We start from the raw sequence: 24,326 nt of genomic DNA on the forward strand, positions 1-24,326 counted from the left end.
ACTGCAATCATTCAGGATGTGAAACAGAAGTATATTATACATCTACAAAAAAAAAAAAAACCTGACAACCACTACCAACTCATCCAGTCTAAAGATATGAAATTTAATCTTTTTATTGACATTAAGGAAACACAGCAGCTTTTAATAGGTTACATCTGGACAAATGTAAATAAAAAGGAAAGCTGTAGTGTTTCTTAAGTTAAATTACGAATGTTAGGCTCAGACGTCCTTGATTTGGCCATTTATATGTTACACCATCCATGGAGCTCAATCTCTCTGGCTGTAACTGCAAATACAACACAAACTGGCACTATCAAATCTTGATTTGTGAGAATAAGAATGTAGATCATTTCTTGCATCATTTTAGCCTATCTTCAATGTGTCAGGGGTATGTATGTGTACATATATATATATATATATATATATTACACACACACCGAAAGATGTTCTGGTATGTTTTGGAGGTGTCCTGACTCTGAGACGGATTATTGTACAGAGATGATGTGCCAAGCTGTGCTTAATTTGGTCCAGTCTTTCAAAGATAAATGGAGTTTTCCTCAAAACCCACTAAACAAAAACTTTTAAACTGAAACGATAAAGCTCCATTATGGGCATTTAAGTAAAAATGGCCATTTTGTATAGCCTCAAGACAAACGGATTTAACATTTAACAAAACATTTAATATGGCCTCAAACCTGCCTATGAATCTTGTATTGAATTCATGATTAAGAATTAAGAAGAGCAGGTTTAGGCTGGTTAAAATACAGTAGAATCTACTTTTCACAGGGAAATGAGAATGCTTTTCAACATTTTAAACATTAAAAAGTGTGCACATTATGCAGTTATTTTACCTATCACCATTTCTTTTCTTGCACCATCCTTGAGTTTAAGATTCTGCCGTTCACCACAGTGGCTTCCGATCCCCAAAGAGTCTGTTACCCAATCTCCATCTGGTCCCTTAGAGCCCGGTCAAACTGGGGCCACAGTTTAGTCTTGGGTTTTTTTTTTTTTTTTCTTTTCTCATTTGGAAGTTAACACCAGGGCTTTCCTGTGGCCAGGGAGAGTCTATCTCTGGTACATACTCAAACAACATAGGACAAGGACACCAAGGTGTTAAACACACAGTTGGAACCTTCCTATTCCAGCAGTTGTAGCACAAAGTCTCTTTTTGTTTGGGTGGCGAGGAGCTCAGTTGAGCTGGATTTGAAGGTCCTCACCGTACTTGCGCAGATATTTGTCATGGTTGTGGTTGACGGACCAGAGAGGGGGCAAATGGCGGGGCTGCATGCTGGTCAGGAAGTGTTGTCGCCAACAGCGCTCCAGTTCCATTAGGCCACGCAGACCGTGCTTGGCATACGCCTGCACTACCTTCAGTCCATGTGGCACATAACTCTCATTGAAGATCCTGCGAAGGTAGAAAAAGACGTCAACTTTCAGAACTCAATCTTCATATTCGTAAGTACATTAAATTATGAATGACAACACAAAGATCTGGTGTTCAGCAACTTGGCCCAACTAGTTGTATCTATTCCATTTCCACCACCTCAGGGGATTCGAGAATACCCCCAACCCCAAGTGTACTATTTTAACAGCTGCTTAATTTTTATGCAATTACTTTTGTGCTCGGATTGATATGGTAAAATCAATGCCACCGTTACCATCTTTACAGTGTGTACAATCGCTGAACATAAGGTAATGGGTGTTTGTTGCCGTCTGGCCAATCAAAGCAGAGCAGGCTTATGGAAAGGAGGGATTTAGAGAGACCTTGATAGAACAGTTTCAGACACTGCGAGAAAAGAGGTGAAGCTGCAAATGTATATTATGAGAAAATGAATGCTTGTAAACCTATTGTAGGAGACTCCAAAGCAAAATTAGGAACCTTTAAAAAAAGCATAATTTAAAAATAATTTTAGTTGTTTGTTTTAGTTTTGTCTGTCAGATGGCCAATTCCTGCCTTTTATGTGGGTGGTTTTTGGTCAAAATAAGCTAAGAGACTCGCAAACAAATCTAACCTGGTTTCCAATGCTGCAGCTTTCTGAAGCATCTCTTGCATGACCTCCTGCTGTCCGTTGCAGAAGAAGCTCTGGATGACTGACAGGAGCTCCTCCTTTCTGGATTCGGGCATCCCGTCGCTGGCGCTGAGGAGAGCCCGGGCGGCCGAGCGCACCCGTCGCCGGTCTGCGTCCTCGAGCAGCCGAATGCCCTCCTCACAGCCCTGTGGGGCCGAGTGTTCCTCTGCCAGCTGCTGCTTCAGGATCCCGTCATGGACGTTTGAAGCCGCGTGACAGGACGTGCACAGCAACAGGATGTCGTGCGAGTTGTGGTCCTTCATCTCAGCTGGGAAGTGGCGCCTGTACTCGTGTGGGACAATGTTCTTCCTAGTGTAAAAACAGAAGTTGAGATGACAAGTCCAACTTTCAAAACAAACTCAAGAAATCGCAGGAAACAGAAGACAAACCTGATGTAAGACTCTGCTTTTCCGCACACCACACAGAGATTTTCTTTGGCTGTGAGGTAGTAGTCTTTCTGGGAGTCCGGACGGCCTGACGGCTCAAATAGCAGCCGGACAATGAAGGGATCTTCACTGACCAATTCTGAGAATAAATTATGTACAGATCACATTTTACCCAATTATATTAGACATTAAACAAAGGATAATTTTGAACCTGACTGCTGAATGGTCAATACACCACTCTAATACAGCCATCTTCTCACTCTCTCTGACAAACAACAGGCTGGAAGTCTTACATTTGAGACCAATTTGGACTTTCTGACCTAAGAGAACAAGGTGGGAATTACCAATATTTTTGCACTTAAACGTAAACACTTTCTGTAAAATTTACAGCTATGAATAATTATATCTGAAAATTGTTTTTATAATTATTTAGGTTGATTAGTCCTGGAAAACCTACTATGCTTTTCTTCATTTGTTTTGTATGGACATATTAATTTAATAATTTTACCATGGTGAGTAAGATGGCTGCTTCACAACCAATTTTAAAGTTTTGTTTGAATGCTACTAGGGGGTAAATTGCGACAATCGTATGTCAAAAGTGGCAGCGGCCAACTATTCTTCTTAGCAATTAGTAAGATTACATGTCAGGGACTATATTTTCTGGTGCAAGGATAACACGCTTCAATGATAACTTCAACAATTTTATCCTCAATATTTTTTATAACATAGTAACCATCATAAAATCTTATGAAACTGGAAACAAAAATATACAATTTCTTGTAAACTTTCTTAAATAATAAACAAGAATGACAAAACCATTTTTTTGCACTGTAATAGTGTTATTTTAGTATTGATAAAAAAAAAAAAAAAAATTAACAAAACTATATTTGGTTTTTATTTTAGTTTAATTTTCTAGTGTGTCATTTTATTCGTTTTTGTTTTAAATGTCTATATAGGTCATATTAAGTTTTAGTTCTTACATTTAGTTTATTTAGTTGTTATTTTAAATTAAATGAAAATAAGTAGCCTTGGTAACTAGCTAAAAATAAATTATTTTATTTCAATGTTTATTTCAAGTAATGAAAATGTTATTTATGTTTCAGTTTTAGTTTTTACACCGCTCTGTTGGATACTTGATTCCAATCGCTCAATCCAGCTGTATTATGTCGCTTGCTAGCAAATGCTCTCTCTGCGGAAGCTTTGCGTTTAAAAGCTAATAAAATTTTGACTCGGATCAATATTTCATGTCTAATAATTTACTTATGTGGCCAGTACCATGTAATAAGCTGGTACATGTAGTTAATTAATATTACTCAGTACTTAATAGTATAATTACATTGTAACAAGGACACCACCTTAAAATAAAGGGTAACACTTTATTTTACAGTGTCATTGTTACATATGTTACATGCAATTACTAACTATAAATAGTAATAACTATAAATTATGCGTAATTACATGCAACCCCAAACCAAACCCTAATCCTAACCCTATAGTAAGTACATTACTTAATATTACTCAGTACTTAAATTGATAATTACAGTGTAACAAAGACACCTCAAAATAAAGGGTTACACTTTATTTTAAGGTGTCCGTGTTAGTGTAATTATACATTCAAGTAATGAGTAATAATAATTAACTACATGTACTTACTATAAGGTTAGGTTTAGGGGTTAGCTTAGGGTTAGTTGCGCGTAATTATGCATAATTTATAGTTATTAATACAGTAACTATATGTAACGTGTAACAATGACACTAAAATAAAGTGTAACCATTTTTTGAATCCTGGCTCACTTCAATATTATACCATCATAAATATAATAAACAGTTACACTTTATTTAAAGGTCTCCGTGTTATAGTGTAATTATACATTTAAGTACTGAGTAATATTAATTAAAAACATACTATAGGGTTAAGGTTTGGTTTAGCTGCATGAAATTATGCATATATGCCATTATTACTACAGTAAGTACATGTAACATGTAACAAGGGCACTGTAAAATAAAAATGTTACCAATACACTTAATTATCATAAGTAAACTCACATACTGCATTATTAACACTCATATAGCCTACTTTATTACTGTGCCACAAGGCGAGGGCAAAAATACATTTCATGCCATTTCTACTATGCATTTATAATTTCCACATTTATAACATTGTGTACCTCCTATACCCTTTTCCAGGTACCATTTTGCTTTCTTCTTGTCACATGTGCAGAGTGGCTGACCATCAGGAGCATGAAGGAAACAGTTATCATAAAGGGGTGATTTCCTGAATGAAGACAAAAAAAGCACATCAACAGTCATGTCCTAAAAATTAATCCAAATATAGAAAAAAAAAAAAAGAAAAAAAAAAAAGAGAATTTTAATAATTTGAGCGAGAGGTTTGTTCTAAATTGTATACTCAACTTCAACACCATTTTGAAAAATTAGTTTTACATTTCATTATGTTTAGTCAGATGCATTCCCATTACCAATTACAGGAAAATCTAGCAATTCCTTCATTACCTGGCCGAGTAACCAACTCCTAGTGGTTTGCGTTTGTTCCGCCGCGGGTCTGGAACTTGCTGGTCTCCAGACTCAGGACTCTCCACAGTAGACTTTCGGCTTCTCCGCCTTCTCTCCCCTTCTTCCCCCTCTCCGCCATAGCGTCCCCTAAAGGGCACATCCACCAGCCCCTGGCAATATGATGCCAGCTGGACAAATGCAGCTTCACCCTCAGCGGGCAGACGGGGCTCTTTGTTCATCCCCAGCAGGTGGAGGAACAGGGCAATAGAGATCTGGGCATCACGTGCTGCGTAGGTCATCTGGTGGATACAGTATGACAGTATGTTTAGTGTAATAAAAATAACTATAATATAAATAAGTTTAAATAAATAATATAAGTTTAAATTGTAATATTAGTAGAATAATGTCTAAATAATAAATGTATTACTTCTAAGCACAACATTGAGATTTCTTACACATCAAGCAGCTGCCATCTACTGGCCGTGATTGTCATAACATGACTTTGACCTGACATCATATTGTGATTATTATTTTTCTTTTGTCACCAGCAATCCGTCCCAAATTCTCATATTTTCTTCTATAGTTCTAACTGCCTAGAGTTTCAACTTGGAGAACTGTAGAAAAGCTTGTTAAATAAATAGTGTCAAATGGAAAGTTTCTGATATAATTGTGAAGACTGATACACTCTTCACCCTTGGTCTTCGACCCTGCTCCTGGGGACCCACTGTCCTGCAAAAAGCAGCACGATGCAACAGAGTTCTGGAATCGAATACTTAAGGTCAGGAATCGGATACTTGTTATAAAATTTAAATTTAGATTCCTCTTATCGATTCCTTTTTGTGCATTTTGATATGGCTAGACCTGCACATTGTTTTCTGTGCTGCACACACACACATCCAAAGCATGCTCACAGAACGAGTGATTTAATGTGACTTTAAACCATAGAATCAAGCACTGTTTTCACATCCAAAACAACATGCACACAGAAAGCCGCCTCTCATACTGAATAGTGCGCAATACTGAACTGAGTTCACTTCCATGTGTTTTTGCACTTGAATGGACAAATACACACACAAATGTGTCTAAATGAAAGGTTTTGCAAGAAGACTTAGATTTCATTCACATTTATTCTACTTTTTTTTTTTTTTTTTTTTTTTACCTTATTGGAATCTAAATTAGGAATCAATAAAAAAAAAAATTTTGAATCATTAAAATTTAAACTTGTAAAATTGTGGGGGGCTCCCACAAATTATAATTATCGGTTCGGTACGTACCTCTGTTTTGAAGTCACGGTTCGGTACAGCAGGGGGGAGAAAACTAAATGTAATTTTTTTTATTTTTTTTATTAAACAGTGGTTTACTGAACAAATTGTGTCTCGGTCTTTAAATGAATTCAATTATAATTAAAAGTTTCTTATGCATAGAAATAACCATTTCTGCTAATGCTGTAAACTATAGTCAAGTCAAGTCACCTTTATTTATATAGCGCTTTTTACAATGCAGATTGTGTCAAAGCAGCTTTACATTGATAACTGGTACATAATTTGGCTGCACAGCAGCTCTTAAATAATAGTGTCAATGCAGGCAGATCAGAAGCACTGTTGAATAAATGTCAAGAATACTATTGAATATCAAATGTCAAGTGTCCCCAACTAAGCAAGTCAAAGGCGGGTATATAGGGTACTTACACGTTACTATAATATTAAAGGTTAACAGAGCCCAAACTACTAGCCTAAACTCTATTTATTAAAGTAACAAATTGTATGCAAACTGCACATAAGGCAGTTTTTGCATTAACTTCTAAATCTAATTAAAAATAATGTTTTTAGTCCAAATCATTGAAATGATTATTTAATGTATGTTTAAATAAATGTGTCATGAAAATGACAGCCACTGTGTAAATGATTAAGACATTACTAGCAGGTTAAGTAAAATATAATGAATATATAGGCTAATATAGTGCATATATTTAGTCAAAGTTCATTTCTCCGGCGAACTAACAAGCTGTGGACACTGAATGACTTTTCTGAGGTAAATGTTATGCTACGTGACATTGTTTACAAGCTGTTTTATAGATGTCTTTCTGCTGTTTAAACACAGATCGATTACATGAGATATGATACGATTCAATAAGTGGGCTTTCAACATATCTTCAGATGTTCATTCATGGTCATTCTCTAACTAGAATTAAAGAGGAAGAGAGTACCGGGGTACATACCGTGGGTGGTGTATTGCAGTTTTTCGGTTTGGTTTGTATATTGTTACCCTCATTATCTAATAATAACAGCATGCAGAAGTATGTCATTGGAGATCTGAAGCATTGTGTGTGTGGAAATTGGAAAAAATAGCCTATAGACTCCGGAACGAGACAGAATCTAACCGGACCAGGACTGAAAAATCATCTTAGACCTCTTTCTACAGCCTTTTGTGGGCAGGAAAGGGACAAAACGTGAAAGTCTAACATATTTTTGGTGGGAGCAGGATTGAAAAATCCATCTGACGCAGACCTTTAGTTCCAACCCTAATCACACACACCTGAACCAGATAATAAAGCACTTCAGGGTCGCTTAAAATCACAGGTCAGGTGAGCTAAAGCAGGTTGGAAACAAACGTTGCAGGACAGTGGGTCCCCAGGAGAAGGGTTGAAGACCTAGGCTCTATTCCTCACCTGTTCCTGGGTCAAAACGTCAGCCTCCCAGTCACTGCAGCGCAGCTCCAGAGATTTGTCCAGTGTGACATTCAGCAGGTCTGCAGCCAGAGACTTCAGACTCAAGCCGTTATTCAGCACAGCTTGCCTTCAACACAGTCAACATCACATCATGTCACTCCGTAAGCAGCTTCAAGGGTTACTGAGTTATGAAATTATGACTTTTACAGACACCTGCCAACACTCAGCTTAAGCATTTGAACTGAGCTGAGATAACACTAACTCTGCAACACTGTTATTGAACTGAAAAATGACACTATTGTCTTCTGTAGACCTGCTTATAGCTGGATTCAATATGTTTCTTAACTGATGAATTCTATAACTGATGAATTAACACTGTTCATTTGTTATTTCACATAGTTATTTGTGGAAAATAAGAGTATTAAAAAATAATTTTGGAAACACTGAATCAAACTGCATGTAAATGAAAAAACAGTGCTGTGCTTCACTCTGAAACATGCAGTGCATACATTTAATTAAAATCACAGCCTTTGTCATTTAAAGGGTTCCTTTTTTCTATCCCTTCATAGATTGCCTTCACAACTGGAACTTTGACGCTTCAAAAAGATCATAAAAGAGATCGTAAAACAAATCCATATGAATTGAGAGGTTTAGTCCAAATTTTCTGAACAGACTCGATCACTTTTTATGATGAACAGATTTAATTTAGGCTTTATAAACCTTGAAAAGCTAACATATACAGAAGCTCAACCGAACCTGAATGACGTGCGAGAACAAACCTCTTCCGGAAGCTCAAATGTGCTGCGTAACCAATGAGGTTCATTCTCGTGTGTTACGCATCATTTGTAGTCTGGCTATCACCAGACGAAGCTCAATTTAAAATTGAACATTGGTCTGGGGAGTTTGCTATGTATTTCCTACTGCACAAGAGGCGTGATCAACGAGCATTAGTCACGCAATTGGATAGTCCTTCAACCAATCAGATCAACGATCCGGGTGACGTACTTTTGCAGAGCAATGCGAAAACTCCAGACAGGTTTACCGTGTGTCTCAATCAGCTCCCTAGTTCAGTAGTCAGGGCACTGATCAGGGAATCAGCCACATTCACAGTAGGAGTAAAATCTTTGCGTGGCAGGGGGAGCTGCCACTAAGACCTGCCACGGTTATGCGCGCCTGCCTCGGGACCTGCCACGGTTATGCGCGCCTGCCTCGGGACCTGCCACGGTTATGCGCGCCTGCCTCGGGACCTGCCACCGTTATATGCGCCTGCCTCGGGACCTGCCACGGTTATATGCGTCTGCCTCGGGACCTACCACGGCTATATGCGCCTACCTCGGGGCCTGCCACGGTTATGCGCGCCTGCCTCGGGACCTGCCACCGTTATATGCGTCTGCCTCGGGACCTGCCACGGCTATGCGCGCCTGCCTCGGGACCTGCCACGGCTATATGCGCCTCCCTCGGGACCTGCCACGGTTATATGCGCCTGCCTCGGGACCTGCCACAGATATGGCAAGCCACAGATATACGCGCCCCTGTCACTCGAACCGTCACAGCTGTATGCGCCTCTCACTCGTATAGCCTACCACCGTATACCTGTCACGTGACCCGTTACAGTTATATATTTTTTTTTAACTACTTCGTAATAAAAGATGACTAGGAAAACAAATTCTTATTTTAAAGGCCTATTTTGTTATTAAAATCTAACAATGTTTAGTCAAGCTTTGACAATACATTTCAATGTAAATTATGACACTGTTACCTATTTTGTGAGGCCAGGTTCATTAATCTGAAATACACAATGAATGTAGCTTTGCAACCAAGTTATACAACAGTAACCTATAATAATAATAATAATAATAATAATAATAAAATTACACAAAAATGCAGTACATGTATATAAAAATAATGTTTATTAGGGTTTCAGTATTTCACCAACAATTTGTTGTGATAAAACTTCCAAAAAGTGCCCTATTGCAATTTGCATGCATTTCTAAGATTAGAAATAAGTGTTATTTACATACATTTTATAAATATATTGCTATATATGTGTAAATATTTACAGTGCTGGTCAAAAGTTTAGACGAATTGCTATTTGTTATGTTTTTGAAATAAGTATTTTATGCCCATTAAGCCTGCATTTATTTAATCAAAAATTCAGAAAAATTGTCAAACATTATTACAACTTAAAATAATGGTTGGAGTAATAATGGGTATATATACATACATACATATATATATATATATATATATATATATATATATATATATATATATATATATATATATATATATATATATATATATATATATATATACACAGGTCCTTCTCAAAAAATTAGCATATTGTGATAAAGTTCATTATTTTCAATAATGTAATGATAAAAATTAAACTTTCATATATTTTAGATTCATTGCACACCAACTGAAATATTTCAGGTCTTTTATTGTTTTAATACTGATGATTTTGGCATACAGCTCAAAAAATTAGCATATCATGAAAAGGTTCTCTAAACGAGCTATTAACCTAATCATCTGAATCAACTAATTAACTCTAAACACCTGCAAAAGATTCCTGAGGCTTTTAAAAACTCCCAGCCTGGTTCATTACTCAAAACCGCAATCATGGGTAAGACTGCCGACCAGAAGGCCATCATTGACACCCTTAAGCGAGAGGGTAAGACACAGAAAGAAATTTCTGAACGAATGGGCTGTTCCCAGAGTGCTGTATCAAGGCACCTCAGTGGGAAGTCTGTGGGAAGGAAAAAGTGTGGCAAAAAACGCTGCACAACGAGAAGAGGTGACCAGACCCTGAGGAAGATTGTGGAGAAGGACCGATTCCAGACCTTGGGGGACCTGCGGAAGCAGTGGACTGAGTCTGGAGTAGAAACATCCAGAGCCACCGTGCACAGGCGTGTGCAGGAAATGGGCTACAGGTGCCGCATTCCCCAGGTCAAGCCACTTTTGAACCAGAAACAGCGGCAGAAGCGCCTGACCTGGGCTACAGAGAAGCAGCACTGGACTGTTGCTCAGTTTTGCATGTCATTCGGAAATCAAGGTGCCAGAGTCTGGAGGAAGACTGGGGAGAAGGAAATGCCAAAATGCCTGAAGTCCAGTGTCAAGTACCCACAGTCAGTGATGGTCTGGGGTGCCATGTCAGCTGCTGGTGTTGGTCCACTGTGTTTTATCAAGGACAGGGTCAATGCAGCTAGCTATCAGGAGATTTTGGAGCACTTCATGCTTCCATCTGCTGAAAAGCTTTATGGAGATGAAGATTTCGTTTTTCAGCACGACCTGGCACCTGCTCACAGTGCCAAAACCACTGGTAAATGGTTTACTGACCATGGTATTACTGTGCTCAATTGGCCTGCCAACTCTCCTGACCTGAACCCCATAGAGAATCTGTGGGATATTGTGAAGAGAAAGTTGAGAGACGCAAGACCCAACACTCTGGATGAGCTTAAGGCCGCTATCGAAGCATCCTGGGCCTCCATAACACCTCAGCAGTGCCACAGGCTGATTGCCTCCATGCCACGCCGCATTGAAGCAGTCATTTCTGCAAAAGGATTCCCGACCAAGTATTGAGTGCATAACTAAACATAATTATTTGAAGGTTGACTTTTTTTGTATTAAAAACACTTTTCTTTTATTGGTCGGATGAAATATGCTAATTTTTTGAGATAGGAATTTTGGTTTTTCATGAGCTGTATGCCAAAATCATCAGTTTTAAAACAATAAAAGACCTGAAATATTTCAGTTGGTGTGCAATAAATCTAAAATATATGAAAGTTTAATTTTTATTATTACATTATGGAAAATAATGAACTTTATCACAATATGCTAATTTTTTGAGAAGGACCTGTATATATATATATATATATATATATATATATATATATATATATATATATATATATATATATATATATATATATATACATACACACACTTTAAAATGTAATTTATTCCAGTGATCAAAGCTGAATTTCAGCATCATTACTCCAGTCTTCAGTGTCACATGATCCTTCAGAAATCAATATGCTGATTTATTAAGTTGGAAAATGTTGTGCTTCTTAATATTTGTTTTATAACCTGTGATACATTTTTCAGGATTCTTTTAATGAATAAAAAGTTAAAAATAACAGCATTTATTTAAAACAGAACTCTTTTGTAACTATATATACTACCGTTCAAAAGTTGGGTTCAGTCATTTTTCCTTTTTTTTTTTCAAAAGAAAGTAATTTTTTTCAGCAAAGATGTGTTACATTGAGGAAAAGTGACAGTTACACTTAAATTTAGGAAAAAAATTATATTTTGAATAAATGCTGTTCTTTTTTTAACTTTTTATTGATCATTGAATCCTGAAAAAGTATCACACAAAACAAATAATAATATTAAGCAGCACAACTGTTTCGAATACTGATAATCGCAACAAATCATCATAGAATGATTTCTGATGGATCTTGTGACACTGAAGACTGGAGTAATGGTTGGTGAAAATTAATAATGAAAAAATAATGATTAATAGAAAATAATAAAATAAAAGAGAAGACAAAACAATATTTTGCACTTGCCAGTTGTTATTTTGCCAGTTTTAAAATGTTAAGACAAACAAAACAAACAAATCGATGTAGTGAGGCATTTTCGTCTGATTATTTCCCTTCAGCATGTCAATCGCAGTGTCTGGTAGCTGTAAACAGTGAGAGATCTTGAGGCAGGCGCGACGCTAAGCTGTGGCAGGCGCGACGCTAGTAGGAGCCACGAGACGCGCTCTATTATGGACAAAAAGAGCAAATAAAATATGAGTTAAGATGACAAATAGTGCAATCCTGCTCTTATTTATGTATCCGTTTGCTTTCATGTGTCAATCGCAGTGTCTGGTAGCTGTAAACAGTGAGAGATCTTGAGGCAGGCGCGACGCTAAACTGTGGCAGGCGCGACGCTAGTAATAGCCACGAGACGCGCTCCATTATGGACAAAAAGAGCAAATAAAATATGAGTTTAGATGATAAATATTGCAATCCTGCGCTTATTTATGTATCCGTTTGCTTTCATGCATTAATCGGAGTGTCTGGTAGCTGTAAACAGTGAGAGATCTTGAGGCAGGCGCGACGCTAAGCTGTGGCAGGCGCGACGCTAGTAATAGCCACGAGACGCGCTCCATTATGGACAAAAAGAGCAAATAAAATATGAGTTTAGATGATAAATATTGCAATCCTGCGCTTATTTATGTATCCGTTTGCTTTCATGCATTAATCGGAGTGTCTGGTAGCTGTAAACAGTGAGAGATCTTGAGGCAGGCGCGACGCTAAGCTGTGGCAGGCGCGACGCTAGTAATAGCCACGAGACGCGCTCCATTATGGACAAAAAGAGCAAATAAAATATGAGTTTAGATGATAAATATTGCAATCCTGCGCTTATTTATGTAACGTTATCCGTTTGCTTTCATGCATTAATCGGAGTGTCTGGTAGCTGTAAACAGTGAGAGATCTTGAGGCAGGCGCGACGCTAGTAGGAGCCACGAGACGCGCTCCATTATGGACAAAAAGAGCAAATAAAATATGAGTTAAGATGACAAATAGTGCAATCCTGCTCTTATTTATGTATCCGTTTGCTTTCATGTGTCAATCGCAGTGTCTGGTAGCTGTAAACAGTGAGAGATCTTGAGGCAGGCGCGACGCTAAGCTGTGGCAGGCGCGACGCTAGTAGGAGCCACGAGACGCGCTCTATTATGGACAAAAAGAGCAAATAAAATATGAGTTAAGATGACAAATAGTGCAATCCTGCTCTTATTTATGTATCCGTTTGCTTTCATGTGTCAATCGGAGTGTCTGGTAGCTGTAAACAGTGAGAGATCTTGAGGCAGGCGCGACGCTTAGTAAGAGAAACGCGACGCACTCGGGCAAAAAGAGCAAATAAAATATAAGTTAAAATGATAAAGAGGGACAGGATTGTGCACTGTTTGCACGCCTGCATCAATCGGCATTTATCATATATGCATCATATAACAGTGGCAGGTCCCGAGGCAGGCGCGCATAACCGTGGCAGGTCCCGAGGCAGGCGCACATAACAGTGGCAGGTCCCGAGGCAGGCGCGCATAACCGTGGCAGGTCCCGAGGCAGGCGCACATAACTGTGGCAGGTCCCGAGGCAGGCGCGCATAACCGTGGCAGGTCCCGAGGCAGGCGCGCATAACTGTGGCAGGTCCCGAGGCAGGCGCGCATAACCGTGGCAGGTCCCGAGGCAGGCGCGCATAGCCGTGGCAGGTCCCGAGGCAGGCGCACATAACTGTGGCAGGTCCCGAGGCAGGCGCGCATAACTGTGGCAGGTCCCGAGGCAGGCGCGCATAACCGTGGCAGGTCCCGAGGCAGGCGCACATAACTGTGGCAGGTCCCGAGGCAGGCGCGCATAACTGTGGCAGGTCCCGAGGCAGGCGCGCATAGCCGTGGCAGGTCCCGAGGCAGGCGCACAAAACTGTGGCAGGTCCCGAGGCAGGCGCGCATAACTGTGGCAGGTCTTAGTGGCAGCTCCCCCTGCCACGCAAAGATTTTACTCCCTCTCCACATTCACTTTCATGATATACTGATTCACGACCTAGGGAACTAGGGAGCTGATTGAGACGCAGGTTTAGTTTTTTATTGATCATTGTGCTAGTAGGAGCCACGAGACGCGCTCCATTATGGACAAAAAGAGCAAATAAAATATGAGTTAAGATGACAAATAGTGCAATCCTGCTCTTATTTATGTATCCGTTTGCTTTCATGTGTCAATCGCAGTGTCTGGTAGCTGTAAACAGTGAGAGATCTTGAGGCAGGCGCGACGCTAAGCTGTGGCAGGCGCGACGCTAGTAGGAGCCACGAGACGCGCTCTATTATGGACAAAAAGAGCAAATAAAATATGAGTTAAGATGACAAATAGTGCAATCCTGCTCTTATTTATGTATCCGTTTGCTTTCATGTGTCAATCGGAGTGTCTGGTAGCTGTAAACAGTGAGAGATCTTGAGGCAGGCGCGACGCTTAGTAAGAGAAACGCGACGCACTCGGGCAAAAAGAGCAAATAAAATATAAGTTAAAATGATAAAGAGGGACAGGATTGTGCACTGTTTGCACGCCTGCATCAATCGGCATTTATCATATATGCATCATATAACAGTGGCAGGTCCCGAGGCAGGCGCGCATAACCGTGGCAGGTCCCGAGGCAGGCGCACATAACAGTGGCAGGTCCCGAGGCAGGCGCGCATAACCGTGGCAGGTCCCGAGGCAGGCGCACATAACTGTGGCAGGTCCCGAGGCAGGCGCGCATAACCGTGGCAGGTCCCGAGGCAGGCGCGCATAACTGTGGCAGGTCCCGAGGCAGGCGCGCATAACCGTGGCAGGTCCCGAGGCAGGCGCGCATAGCCGTGGCAGGTCCCGAGGCAGGCGCACATAACTGTGGCAGGTCCCGAGGCAGGCGCGCATAACTGTGGCAGGGCCCGAGGCAGGCGCGCATAACCGTGGCAGGTCCCGAGGCAGGCGCACATAACTGTGGCAGGTCCCGAGGCAGGCGCGCATAACTGTGGCAGGTCCCGAGGCAGGCGCGCATAGCCGTGGCAGGTCCCGAGGCAGGCGCACAAAACTGTGGCAGGTCCCGAGGCAGGCGCGCATAACTGTGGCAGGTCTTAGTGGCAGCTCCCCCTGCCACGCAAAGATTTTACTCCCTCTCCACATTCACTTTCATGATATACTGATTCACGACCTAGGGAACTAGGGAGCTGATTGAGACGCAGGTTTAGTTTGTATTGGTTTGTAGCATTGATCCGCGGTTTGAACAACTAGCGATTTTTGCAGGTTGTGCAAAAAACATGAAAGTGATCGGTATTTACACCCACCTGAGCGATTTGTTTGCTAACTAAAGAAAGTCATTCAGCATCGTCGAGAGTTTAAAAGGCGACTCTGATACTGTTCTGGTTCAGTGTAAATGAACGCGGAATATAGCCGCCCTAAACTACGTCATTGTCATGACAACCAAAAAGAATTCCAGTCAGCTCAGGCGGTGCGAGATTCAAGAAGCAGGGAGACAAAACATATAGAGCAAATAATAAAAATATTGTCTACCATCAAGGGGCATTGAAGTAAAAGAGTCCTGTACTCACATCGTAAAGCAAACCACCAAAACAACAGCAGAATCGTCGTGTGTCATCAATCGCGTTTGTAATCTTCCTTTGAAGAGACTGTCGGAGCAACGCTCTGCTACATTTCTCTCAGATAAGGTAAATGCTTAACACAATCGGTCCGTGTACGTTTTGATAGTTTGTTTTCCAATTTGAAATGAAATACGCATAAACGAGAAAACGGTCGTTTCCCGTTTTTTCGTTTGTTAAAAAAAACGGAAAAACGAGATTTTGACTCGATTTTCGTTTTTTCGGGTCACGGATAGAAAATGGAAACACGACTTCAAAACTCGTTTCCACATGTGGGCGGTCAGTACATGCCCCTTTCAGCCAATTGGTCAATCAAATCTGAGCCAGTGACGTCATCTTCAGTTCGTTCAACAAAATAACAGTCCTCTGCCGCTATATCAGTATGTCATAAATCGGCTTTCTTCTGTGCAACCTAACGCGTATTTCACAGAAATATTTATTTCAGAAATGTTAATCAGCACACAGACTGTTGTAATGCTGTTTGTAGTTTATGCATAGTGAAACTACCCACACAGAGGAGCGGATGAAAAGCACAGATTAAAAAAAAAAAAAAAAACTACAGGTTTTATTCTATTTTGAATAAATAGAATAAATCACAATAAATAAATAGCAATTTTGAAAAACGAACAATAGCTCATCTCTATTTATTTATTTATTTTATATAGCCTAATTGCCTGCTGAAATGTTAATAACCCTTTGGTTAAAAGATTGAGGGAATATGTAAAGATCAATCATTAAAGATCAAAATTACAGCTACATAGCTATTTTAGTTATGACAAAAATAATATATAAATGTTAAGCCAAAACGAATTAATTTAAAGCTGAACTGAAACAGAAACCGGCGTTATAACTACCTCTCTAATTTGACACAAATCCAAATGTTTCAATATTCACGATTTGGAGGCTAAACTATATTTATTATTTAAACGCTTTTATTGTAGCCTACACAGACTACTTAAAGTGAGCAGTAGGCCTATAACATTTTATATATTTGGTTGAATGTACATATTTTGACAGTTAACAGGCTGTGGTGTCAAGTTACTAAAACTGATGTTGTGCGCGTGAGGCGCCGACGCGTTCTCTTGAATTTTCTTATAAAAGCGGAAACAACTTAATACTTAGACATTTATGGTCAAATATATGTAACACCATTCGAATCTGTGAAGGGTTAAATAGGCCTATTATTTTTGTACACTCACAAACAAAACATTGCTCGTAAAATAAACAAAGAAATTTTCTGCCGTCTTGGTTTCCTTTCTGTGAACTTCTCAAAAATGAACCGACACTCATATTGTCGCATTTTTTCCCCTTTCATTTTGGTAATATTAATTACTTAAGTGAAATAAATTTCGCGCATAGACATAGGCTATTTATTCCTTTTATATAATTGAATCCTTTGTTCTCCGTTCACAGAAGCGCTGCAGGTGCGTGATGAAGATGAACCCTCATGTTCTGTTGTTTATTCTGCTATTTGTTTATGTAGGCTAAAATAAACCCCTGGAATTTTTTAATGATTCACAGACATTTATCAAATTTCGTTTAATTCTAATTTAATATAATCTTGTCGGTTAATGAAACGATGATCGCATCAGTTGAAAGTCAGGGGGAAAAAACAGAAATTATATTGACAAGGCAACAATAATTTTTGTTTAGTTTAAGTTTTTCAAAACATCCACAGAACTGCATACAGTAAATTTTCCCGCTGTTTAAGCCACGAATATTTACAAAATAAAATAATTACAAAGATGATAAAAGATAAAATAATTACAAAGATAATAAAACTTCTATGTTTAATATACGAGAGTTTTTGTTTTGCTGTTGTCCACTGAAGCAATTGACGCAGAATCGCCAATAGCCGTTAAATCGTAAAATGTTCAGGGCCATTTATAGCTAATTCATTCAAAAGCGAAGGAAAGACAGAAAAAGTGAGGATAGCAAGTAAACTGTGACATATAATAGTAATGTTCACTGTGTTAATAAAAGTGTTTAATTTAAGAGATAAAATCTGTATGGCCATTTATAAGCTAAGGAAAACTAAAAAGCCCCCCGATGGTGATACCGTTATTAGGTGTTGCCACCTAGTGGATAGCCTATTTTCTAATATGACTGCATAGTCTACTGCAAGGAATGCGTCTGCTAAATGATTGAATTTAAATGTATAAAATGTAAACAAAACATTGAAATAAGAAAAAAAATGAGTGCAGTAGCCACTGATCTATAATAGATAATAGTCTGTCATTATGTATAGCCTATTGATCGGTGGTAGTAGCCCAAAGGATGTCATGCGCTTTGTAACAGATGTAGAGGCATTTACATTTTAAAAACAGCTTAAAAACAGACTTAATTAAATTTACTGTAGGTTTTTTTTTTAACTTTTTTTTATCTGTGCAAACATATTTCTGTGAAATACGCGTTAGGTTGCACAGAAGAAAGCCGATTTATGACATCTACTGATATAGCGGCAGAGGACTATTATTTTGTTGAACGAACTGAAGATGACGTCACTGGCTCAGATTTGATTGACCAGTCGGCTGAAATGGGCGTGTAATGACCGCACACATGTGGAAAACGAGTTTTGAAGTCGTGTTTCCGTTTTCTATCCGTGACCCGAAAAAAACGAAATTCGAGTCAAAATATCGTTTTTCCGTTTTTTTTTAACAAACGAAAAAACGGGAAACGACCGTTTTCTCGTTTCTGCGTATTTCATTTCAAATTGGAAAACAAACTATCAAAACGTACACGGACCACAATCGGCGTCACTGTGATTGTGCATTGTTATTTTGGAGAAACGGGTAGATCATATCGTCATCGTGTTATACCCGCCAATAGCAAGCAAGGTGGAAAAGCCAGTCTGTGATTGGTTCCCGCAAAAATGTAACAGCGCAGCAGAAATGAATGCACGGGTTTCCAGACTGAGTTGCCGAGCGAAATCAAATCGTCGGCAGATCAGGCTGGGTTTACCCAGACTACATCATTTGAGCTTTCAGAAGAAGTTTGTTCTTGCGCGTCATTCAGGTTCGGGTGAGCTACTGTATATGTTCGCTGATGAAAGCGTCAATCACTTTTTGAAGCGTCAAAGTTCCAGTTGTGAAGGCAGTCTCTGGAGGGACAAATCTCTCAGATTTCATCAAAAAGATCTTCATTTGTGTTCTGAAGATGAATGAAAGTTGGGTTTGGAACAACATGAAGGTGAGTACTTAATGACAGAATTTTCATTTTTGGGTGAACTGACCCTTTAATAACTGCACTAAGCCATATCGTGATTTTTTTTTTTTCTAATAGATAAATGCAGAGGCAGAGTTCAAATCTAAACAAAACATTTGAATTGGCTTATAAATGGCTTTTTTTTTAAATTCTTGATTATTAACATATGGTCTATACATTATATGTATATATGTAAAGCTGCACAGTTCTGTTTTTTTTTGTTTAAAACAGAGATCATGAATCTCCCACGATATACTAGAGGTTCTGACAAAAAGTTAATTGCAGTTGAATTAAAAAATAAATAAATAAATAATTAAGCAAGTAATTAATTGAGGAAAAAAATGGGTTTTAAATGAATGATTCAATGACTCATTGTAAAGACTTTACTTGTTTCATTACTGGATGAATCAACATTTTTGAATGAATTTCTTGAAATGATGATTCAATGACAAATTTAACAGTCACTTGTCGCCACCTACTGGTGTAACGACATAACTGATACAAACTTTGAAGGGTCAAGTTACTTTCAAAGGTGATTTACTCATCAGTGTTTATATCCGAACTATAAACTTATCCCAGTACTTCTGTGATTATCTGAATTATTGAAAGACAGAAATAATGATACTGTGTGGTGGAAAAGTTTCATACCTATACATGACAACTGGCTCAGCGGCAGCGCCAGCGCAGATCTGAATATTCGGTGTGATCGTATTTGTCAAAGGTTTAATAGACAGTCGTATCGCTGTCATTTAGAAATGAGATCACATGGGTGTTTGAATCGAGATTGCGATTGCAATCTTTTAATTATCAATCGTGCAGCTCTAGTTTTATGTTTTGATGTTTTTATTAATGCATGTTTGATAATGATATACAGAACAATGGTCAGCTAGTGTTGTTTTAATTAGTGCTCCATAAATAAACTGATAGATAGACTATGACAGTAAAATGAATATATGATTGTAAAGTCTCAGATCAAATTGAGGCATTACCTCTGTCTGAGGGCCAGGTAACGCAGGTCCACGGTGCAACTCAGAGTCAGACCATGATCATGGGTCAGGCGTTTCCCATCCTCATAACATCCCACCCCGACCTTCAGCACACGGGGGTCAGACAGGACCCCCACGAGACCCTTAGGTAGAGGAAGCTGCGCATTACGAAACATCAGCAGTCTGACCAGCATACAGCGGCCGGAGAATGTCGCCAACTGGAGTAAGGAAACCGCAGAGGCCTTGCCTTTGACAGACACCTGTGGAAGCAGATATCTAGTGAAGGAGCTCACTGATGCTACAAAACAACATTAACATTTGGTCAGATACAGAGCCATGCTTACACGCATGCTTTTTACCCATTCACAGTCCAATCCCAAAACTGGATACACCGAAAGGTCCTTTTGAAATGCAGGCCAAAGCGCTTCCCACTCCTCTAGAGAACTCACGATCACAGGCGGCACCTCCAACATTGTTTGTGTGCGCAGAAGTTTCTGGGTTTGTGGCGGTGCTGACGGCTCTGGTGAGGGGGCGATTTCCGCTACTAGCTGGGCTTGTACAGGCTCAGCCAAAGCGGGGCCCTTCAGGGCCTTTCTCTTCTGAGTGCGGATGCTGCGCCAGAGGAAAAGACCACCGAGAGTGGCTCCTAACATAGTGGCCACAGCTGCGGTCAATGTGCTCTGCTTGGACATCGTTGCAGCTGCACCAACTCCCCACTAAAACTGAAAATGGTAACACCTTATTTTGATAGTCCACTTTAGACTTTCTACTAACTATAAGTAAGTTTGCAACTACATGTCAACTAACTCTCATTAGAGTATCAGTAGACTGTCTGCTTAATATCTGCTAACACTGTATTTTGATGCTCTCAAAAAACATTCTACTGACTATAAATAACTTTGCAAGTACATGTCAACTTATTCTACTAACCTTAACCTAACAGTCTACTAATACTACCAATAACGAGAGTTAAGGCCCGTTCACTCCAAGAACGATAACTATAATGATAACTATATTTGTCTCCACACAAATGAACTATAACGGTCTGTTTATTCTGAGCTCACGCGCTGCAGTTTCAAAGTGTGTACAACATGTTTTTGCTGTTCTTGTTGCATTTACATGGCTTTAACCAGCAGATGTCCTCAGCATGCTATGTTTCGAGTAGCTAGTGTAATCAATCTGATCTAACAATGAATTTAACAGAAGTAGTCAATATAGTGGAATAAAAACAACGCCTAGTCTTTTTCACTGCAACAAAGGAAGCAAGACAATGTTATTGAAACTAGCGCTGGATACCTGAGGTAATTTTATGTTACACGGTTTGCTAAATTGCTAGCCTGGCATAATGATCTCATCGTTAATACTTCTCACCATTTATTCCGAGGGTATGACTGATTGTTTTCCATATATCAGTTTAAAGTGTCCTTGAAAAGGAGGTTTGACTTGTCAAACAGTGGTGGCTTTTTCTGGACCTCTGCAATTAACTTGCCGCAATGTCGTCTGCTATTTTAAATATGCGAGCCCTTAAATTAGAATGGATCCTGATTGGCTGTAGTGCTTTATCGCACAGCAGCTGGAAAAAAATCATTCTGAAGGTGATTCCATCAATATAGTTTCTCTATATCATTATCGCTGATATGGACAGTGCTATTCTTTTAAATTTAGAACGATTTTTAGAACTATATCTTTATAGTTGTCATTCTTGGTGTGAACGGGCCTTTAGTAGACATGTAGTTGCAAAAGTTACTAATAGTAAGTAGAATGTCTAAAGAGGACTACCGAAATAAAGTGTAACCCTGAACATTAATACATGTTATAAGCAAGTCACATTCAAAAACATATCTATTCACTGTGACAAATTAACTTGTCCATTCACTTGTCCCCTCAAAGGTGCAGTATGTAAGAATTCTGTCCGCTAGAGGTCATTAGAGGCCTATTCAAAACAAAGGCGTAGCTTGATGACGCCAAGTTTGAGCGTGGAATCTTGGGACATGTGATCTCCACCTCAACGGATGGTGGAAAAGAATAGGGATTGGACTCAGGAAGAAATCATGTTCATGGATGCGTTTATTAATGTTATTATAGTATGAAGCAGAGCAGGATCAAGTGTTGTGGGAGCTGAACTTTTATTATGACACAGTCGCTGGCGCCGCTTCCGCTTTTCCGTCGTGAGTATGAGGTAACGCAGCTCTGTTTATCATATTAGATACATTTGAGAGTGTTGAAAATGATGTTACAACATTACTCTTTGCGTTCGCTCAGTGGCTGCTGTGAGACACTTGTTACACACTGCAGTAAGATAGATCGATTTTAGAATATCATATTAAACATTAATTTTAAAACATATTGTATGATGGAGAAAATGCTGTATTACTGTTCCTTAAAATAAAGCTGCATCTGATTATGCTATGTTAGCTATTTGACAAAATAGTGTTTTTCTCTGAGGCATGGTAAAGTATGGTACTCGCAAAAAAATCAATAAAATTAGTTTTAAAACAATAAGACTAAATGTGTTGAGCTATATAACAATAATTAGTTTTCTGTCTATAAATGTAACCAAACAGTTGTTTCCTTGTCTATTAAAACATGTAATATATTAAAGCGTCTTTGGTGTTTCCATGGTTTCTACAAAATAAAAAAATGGAGGGTAACGCGGGTATGACGCAATTGACAGGCGACTCCTCACACGTCCTGGAGCCTTGGTTAAAATTGCAATTTTCTCATGATTTACAAATAGTTGGAAACATTTGGGATATTGTAAGTACTCAAGTGAACAAAATATATAACACTGGCCTAGTGGTTTTTGGATATTTTACTGCAAAAATATTACATATTGCACCTTTAAATTGATTTTGAGGGGGAATTTTTACCTTTATGAGGGCACTTTTCTAATGTATCCATCATATTTTGTGACCAATTCTATAATTTTATCAAAATTCATTTAGAATAATAAGATGTAATCAATCAAGTGAAATCAGTATCAGATTTATTTTGTAATGAAACACCACAGTTTGTTGCTTGGAACTATTTTCATTCGTGAACTAGATCAACAGACAATATTGTGTCTAAAATTTAACTCCCTCACAATCAACTTTTTGCGATATTGATTTTATACACGTGTTAAATAAAAAATTGCAACTGTGCTATTAAGGAAAACACTTTTGCTTGTGTCTTAATTATGAATATAAAAAAACAGGAACTCAAAGAGGGGAAATTTCTCCTCCACATATCTTGAATTTCGGTAGCATTTTTGCTCCAAGCTCACATTTATATCATTTGATACTAAGAATGGCGAAGTGTCTTAATATGGGCCAGTGAATAAACCTAAGTAATATATTAGTCTACCATCATTTACTACAGTAAGTCTCTACTGATAAAGCATAAACTCAAAATCTTTGTCTTTTTACTATCTTTCTTTTTTCAAGAATTCTTTTGTTGTTGTTAACAGCACTGGTTAACAAAGTTACAGCAGTTTTGTTGTAATGAATGATTGATATTATTCATGGCTACTGGGTAAATTGTCCAGAACACAAATTGACAACGCTACTGTTATTTTGTGTAAAAACAATAATCCTTATCCAAACAACTATGACAAAGGACCTCCTCATTAATGATACTTGTATAATTGTTTTGTGTTGAAATAAATATATCACTCTTTAAAAACCTATTGTGCGTTTGTGAAAACAATTACGACTAGTATTAGTATTAGTAAAAGCAGATGCATTTCCACCACAACTGAAACAAAACCGCTTTGATGAAGAGTTCACAGTGCGTTCAGACAACGAATTAATGACTTTAATCTCAGTGTGTTTGTGTTTATGTCAAAGATGTAGTACTTTATTCTAGCGGATTGTTAGGGCTCGCACATCTAAATAACCCGCTATATAACATGTCATTCTCGTGTGAATGTTGCTGAGGATTTACGTACCTGAAGACTGAATAGATGTCAGCTTAAAGAGAGAAAACTACCATACACTGTCAAACACTCTTATGATGAACAGCTGCAGCGCTTCTTCTTCGGCGGTTTTATTCAATCAGCGCTTGCAGACATCATATGCGCCACAGCGCCATCAATGCAGGAGAAGCGCAACTGCACCAGTATAAAGTAAAATGCCAATGTCATCTCAAACGAAAATTAAAAAATAAATAAAGTTAAATTTTGCATAAAAGAAATGAATGCTGTTTTATCTTTTTTTTTTTTGGCATTTGCAGAATATTAAGCATTACTGTAATGTGTCTAAATGTTTTATTTGCATGCATTTTCATTTAAACAACTTTTGTGTATTTTGCCTTACATGAGGTGAAACATTCAAGACAAATGCAATG

The 24,326-nt window shown here is 38.7% G+C and overlaps 1 protein-coding gene across 2 annotated transcripts; it reads right to left on the reverse strand.

Annotated features, from left to right (window-relative positions):
• Positions 1 to 82: 82 nt before the first annotated feature.
• On the reverse strand, positions 83 to 24,080 carry exd2 (exonuclease 3'-5' domain containing 2). 2 transcript variants are annotated; one of them, XM_048190519.1, is made up of 9 exons: positions 23,929 to 24,080; positions 20,360 to 20,722; positions 20,004 to 20,260; positions 7,635 to 7,761; positions 4,967 to 5,265; positions 4,624 to 4,730; positions 2,459 to 2,594; positions 2,013 to 2,378; positions 83 to 1,405 (listed from the first exon to the last, which is right to left on the reverse strand). In XM_048190519.1, exons 2-9 carry the CDS (start codon positions 20,690 to 20,692, stop codon positions 1,189 to 1,191), a joined length of 1,842 nt encoding a protein of 613 aa, XP_048046476.1. In that variant the 5' UTR covers positions 20,693 to 20,722; positions 23,929 to 24,080; the 3' UTR covers positions 83 to 1,188. The 2 variants fall into 2 exon arrangements, with proteins under 2 accessions (XP_048046476.1, XP_048046475.1); XM_048190518.1 differs by having other exon boundaries at positions 20,345 to 20,722.
• Positions 24,081 to 24,326: the final 246 nt, after the last annotated feature.

The sequence above is a fragment of the Megalobrama amblycephala genome, linkage group LG5 (genome assembly GCF_018812025.1).
Source record: "Megalobrama amblycephala isolate DHTTF-2021 linkage group LG5, ASM1881202v1, whole genome shotgun sequence".
Lineage (NCBI taxonomy): Eukaryota > Metazoa > Chordata > Actinopteri > Cypriniformes > Xenocyprididae > Megalobrama > Megalobrama amblycephala.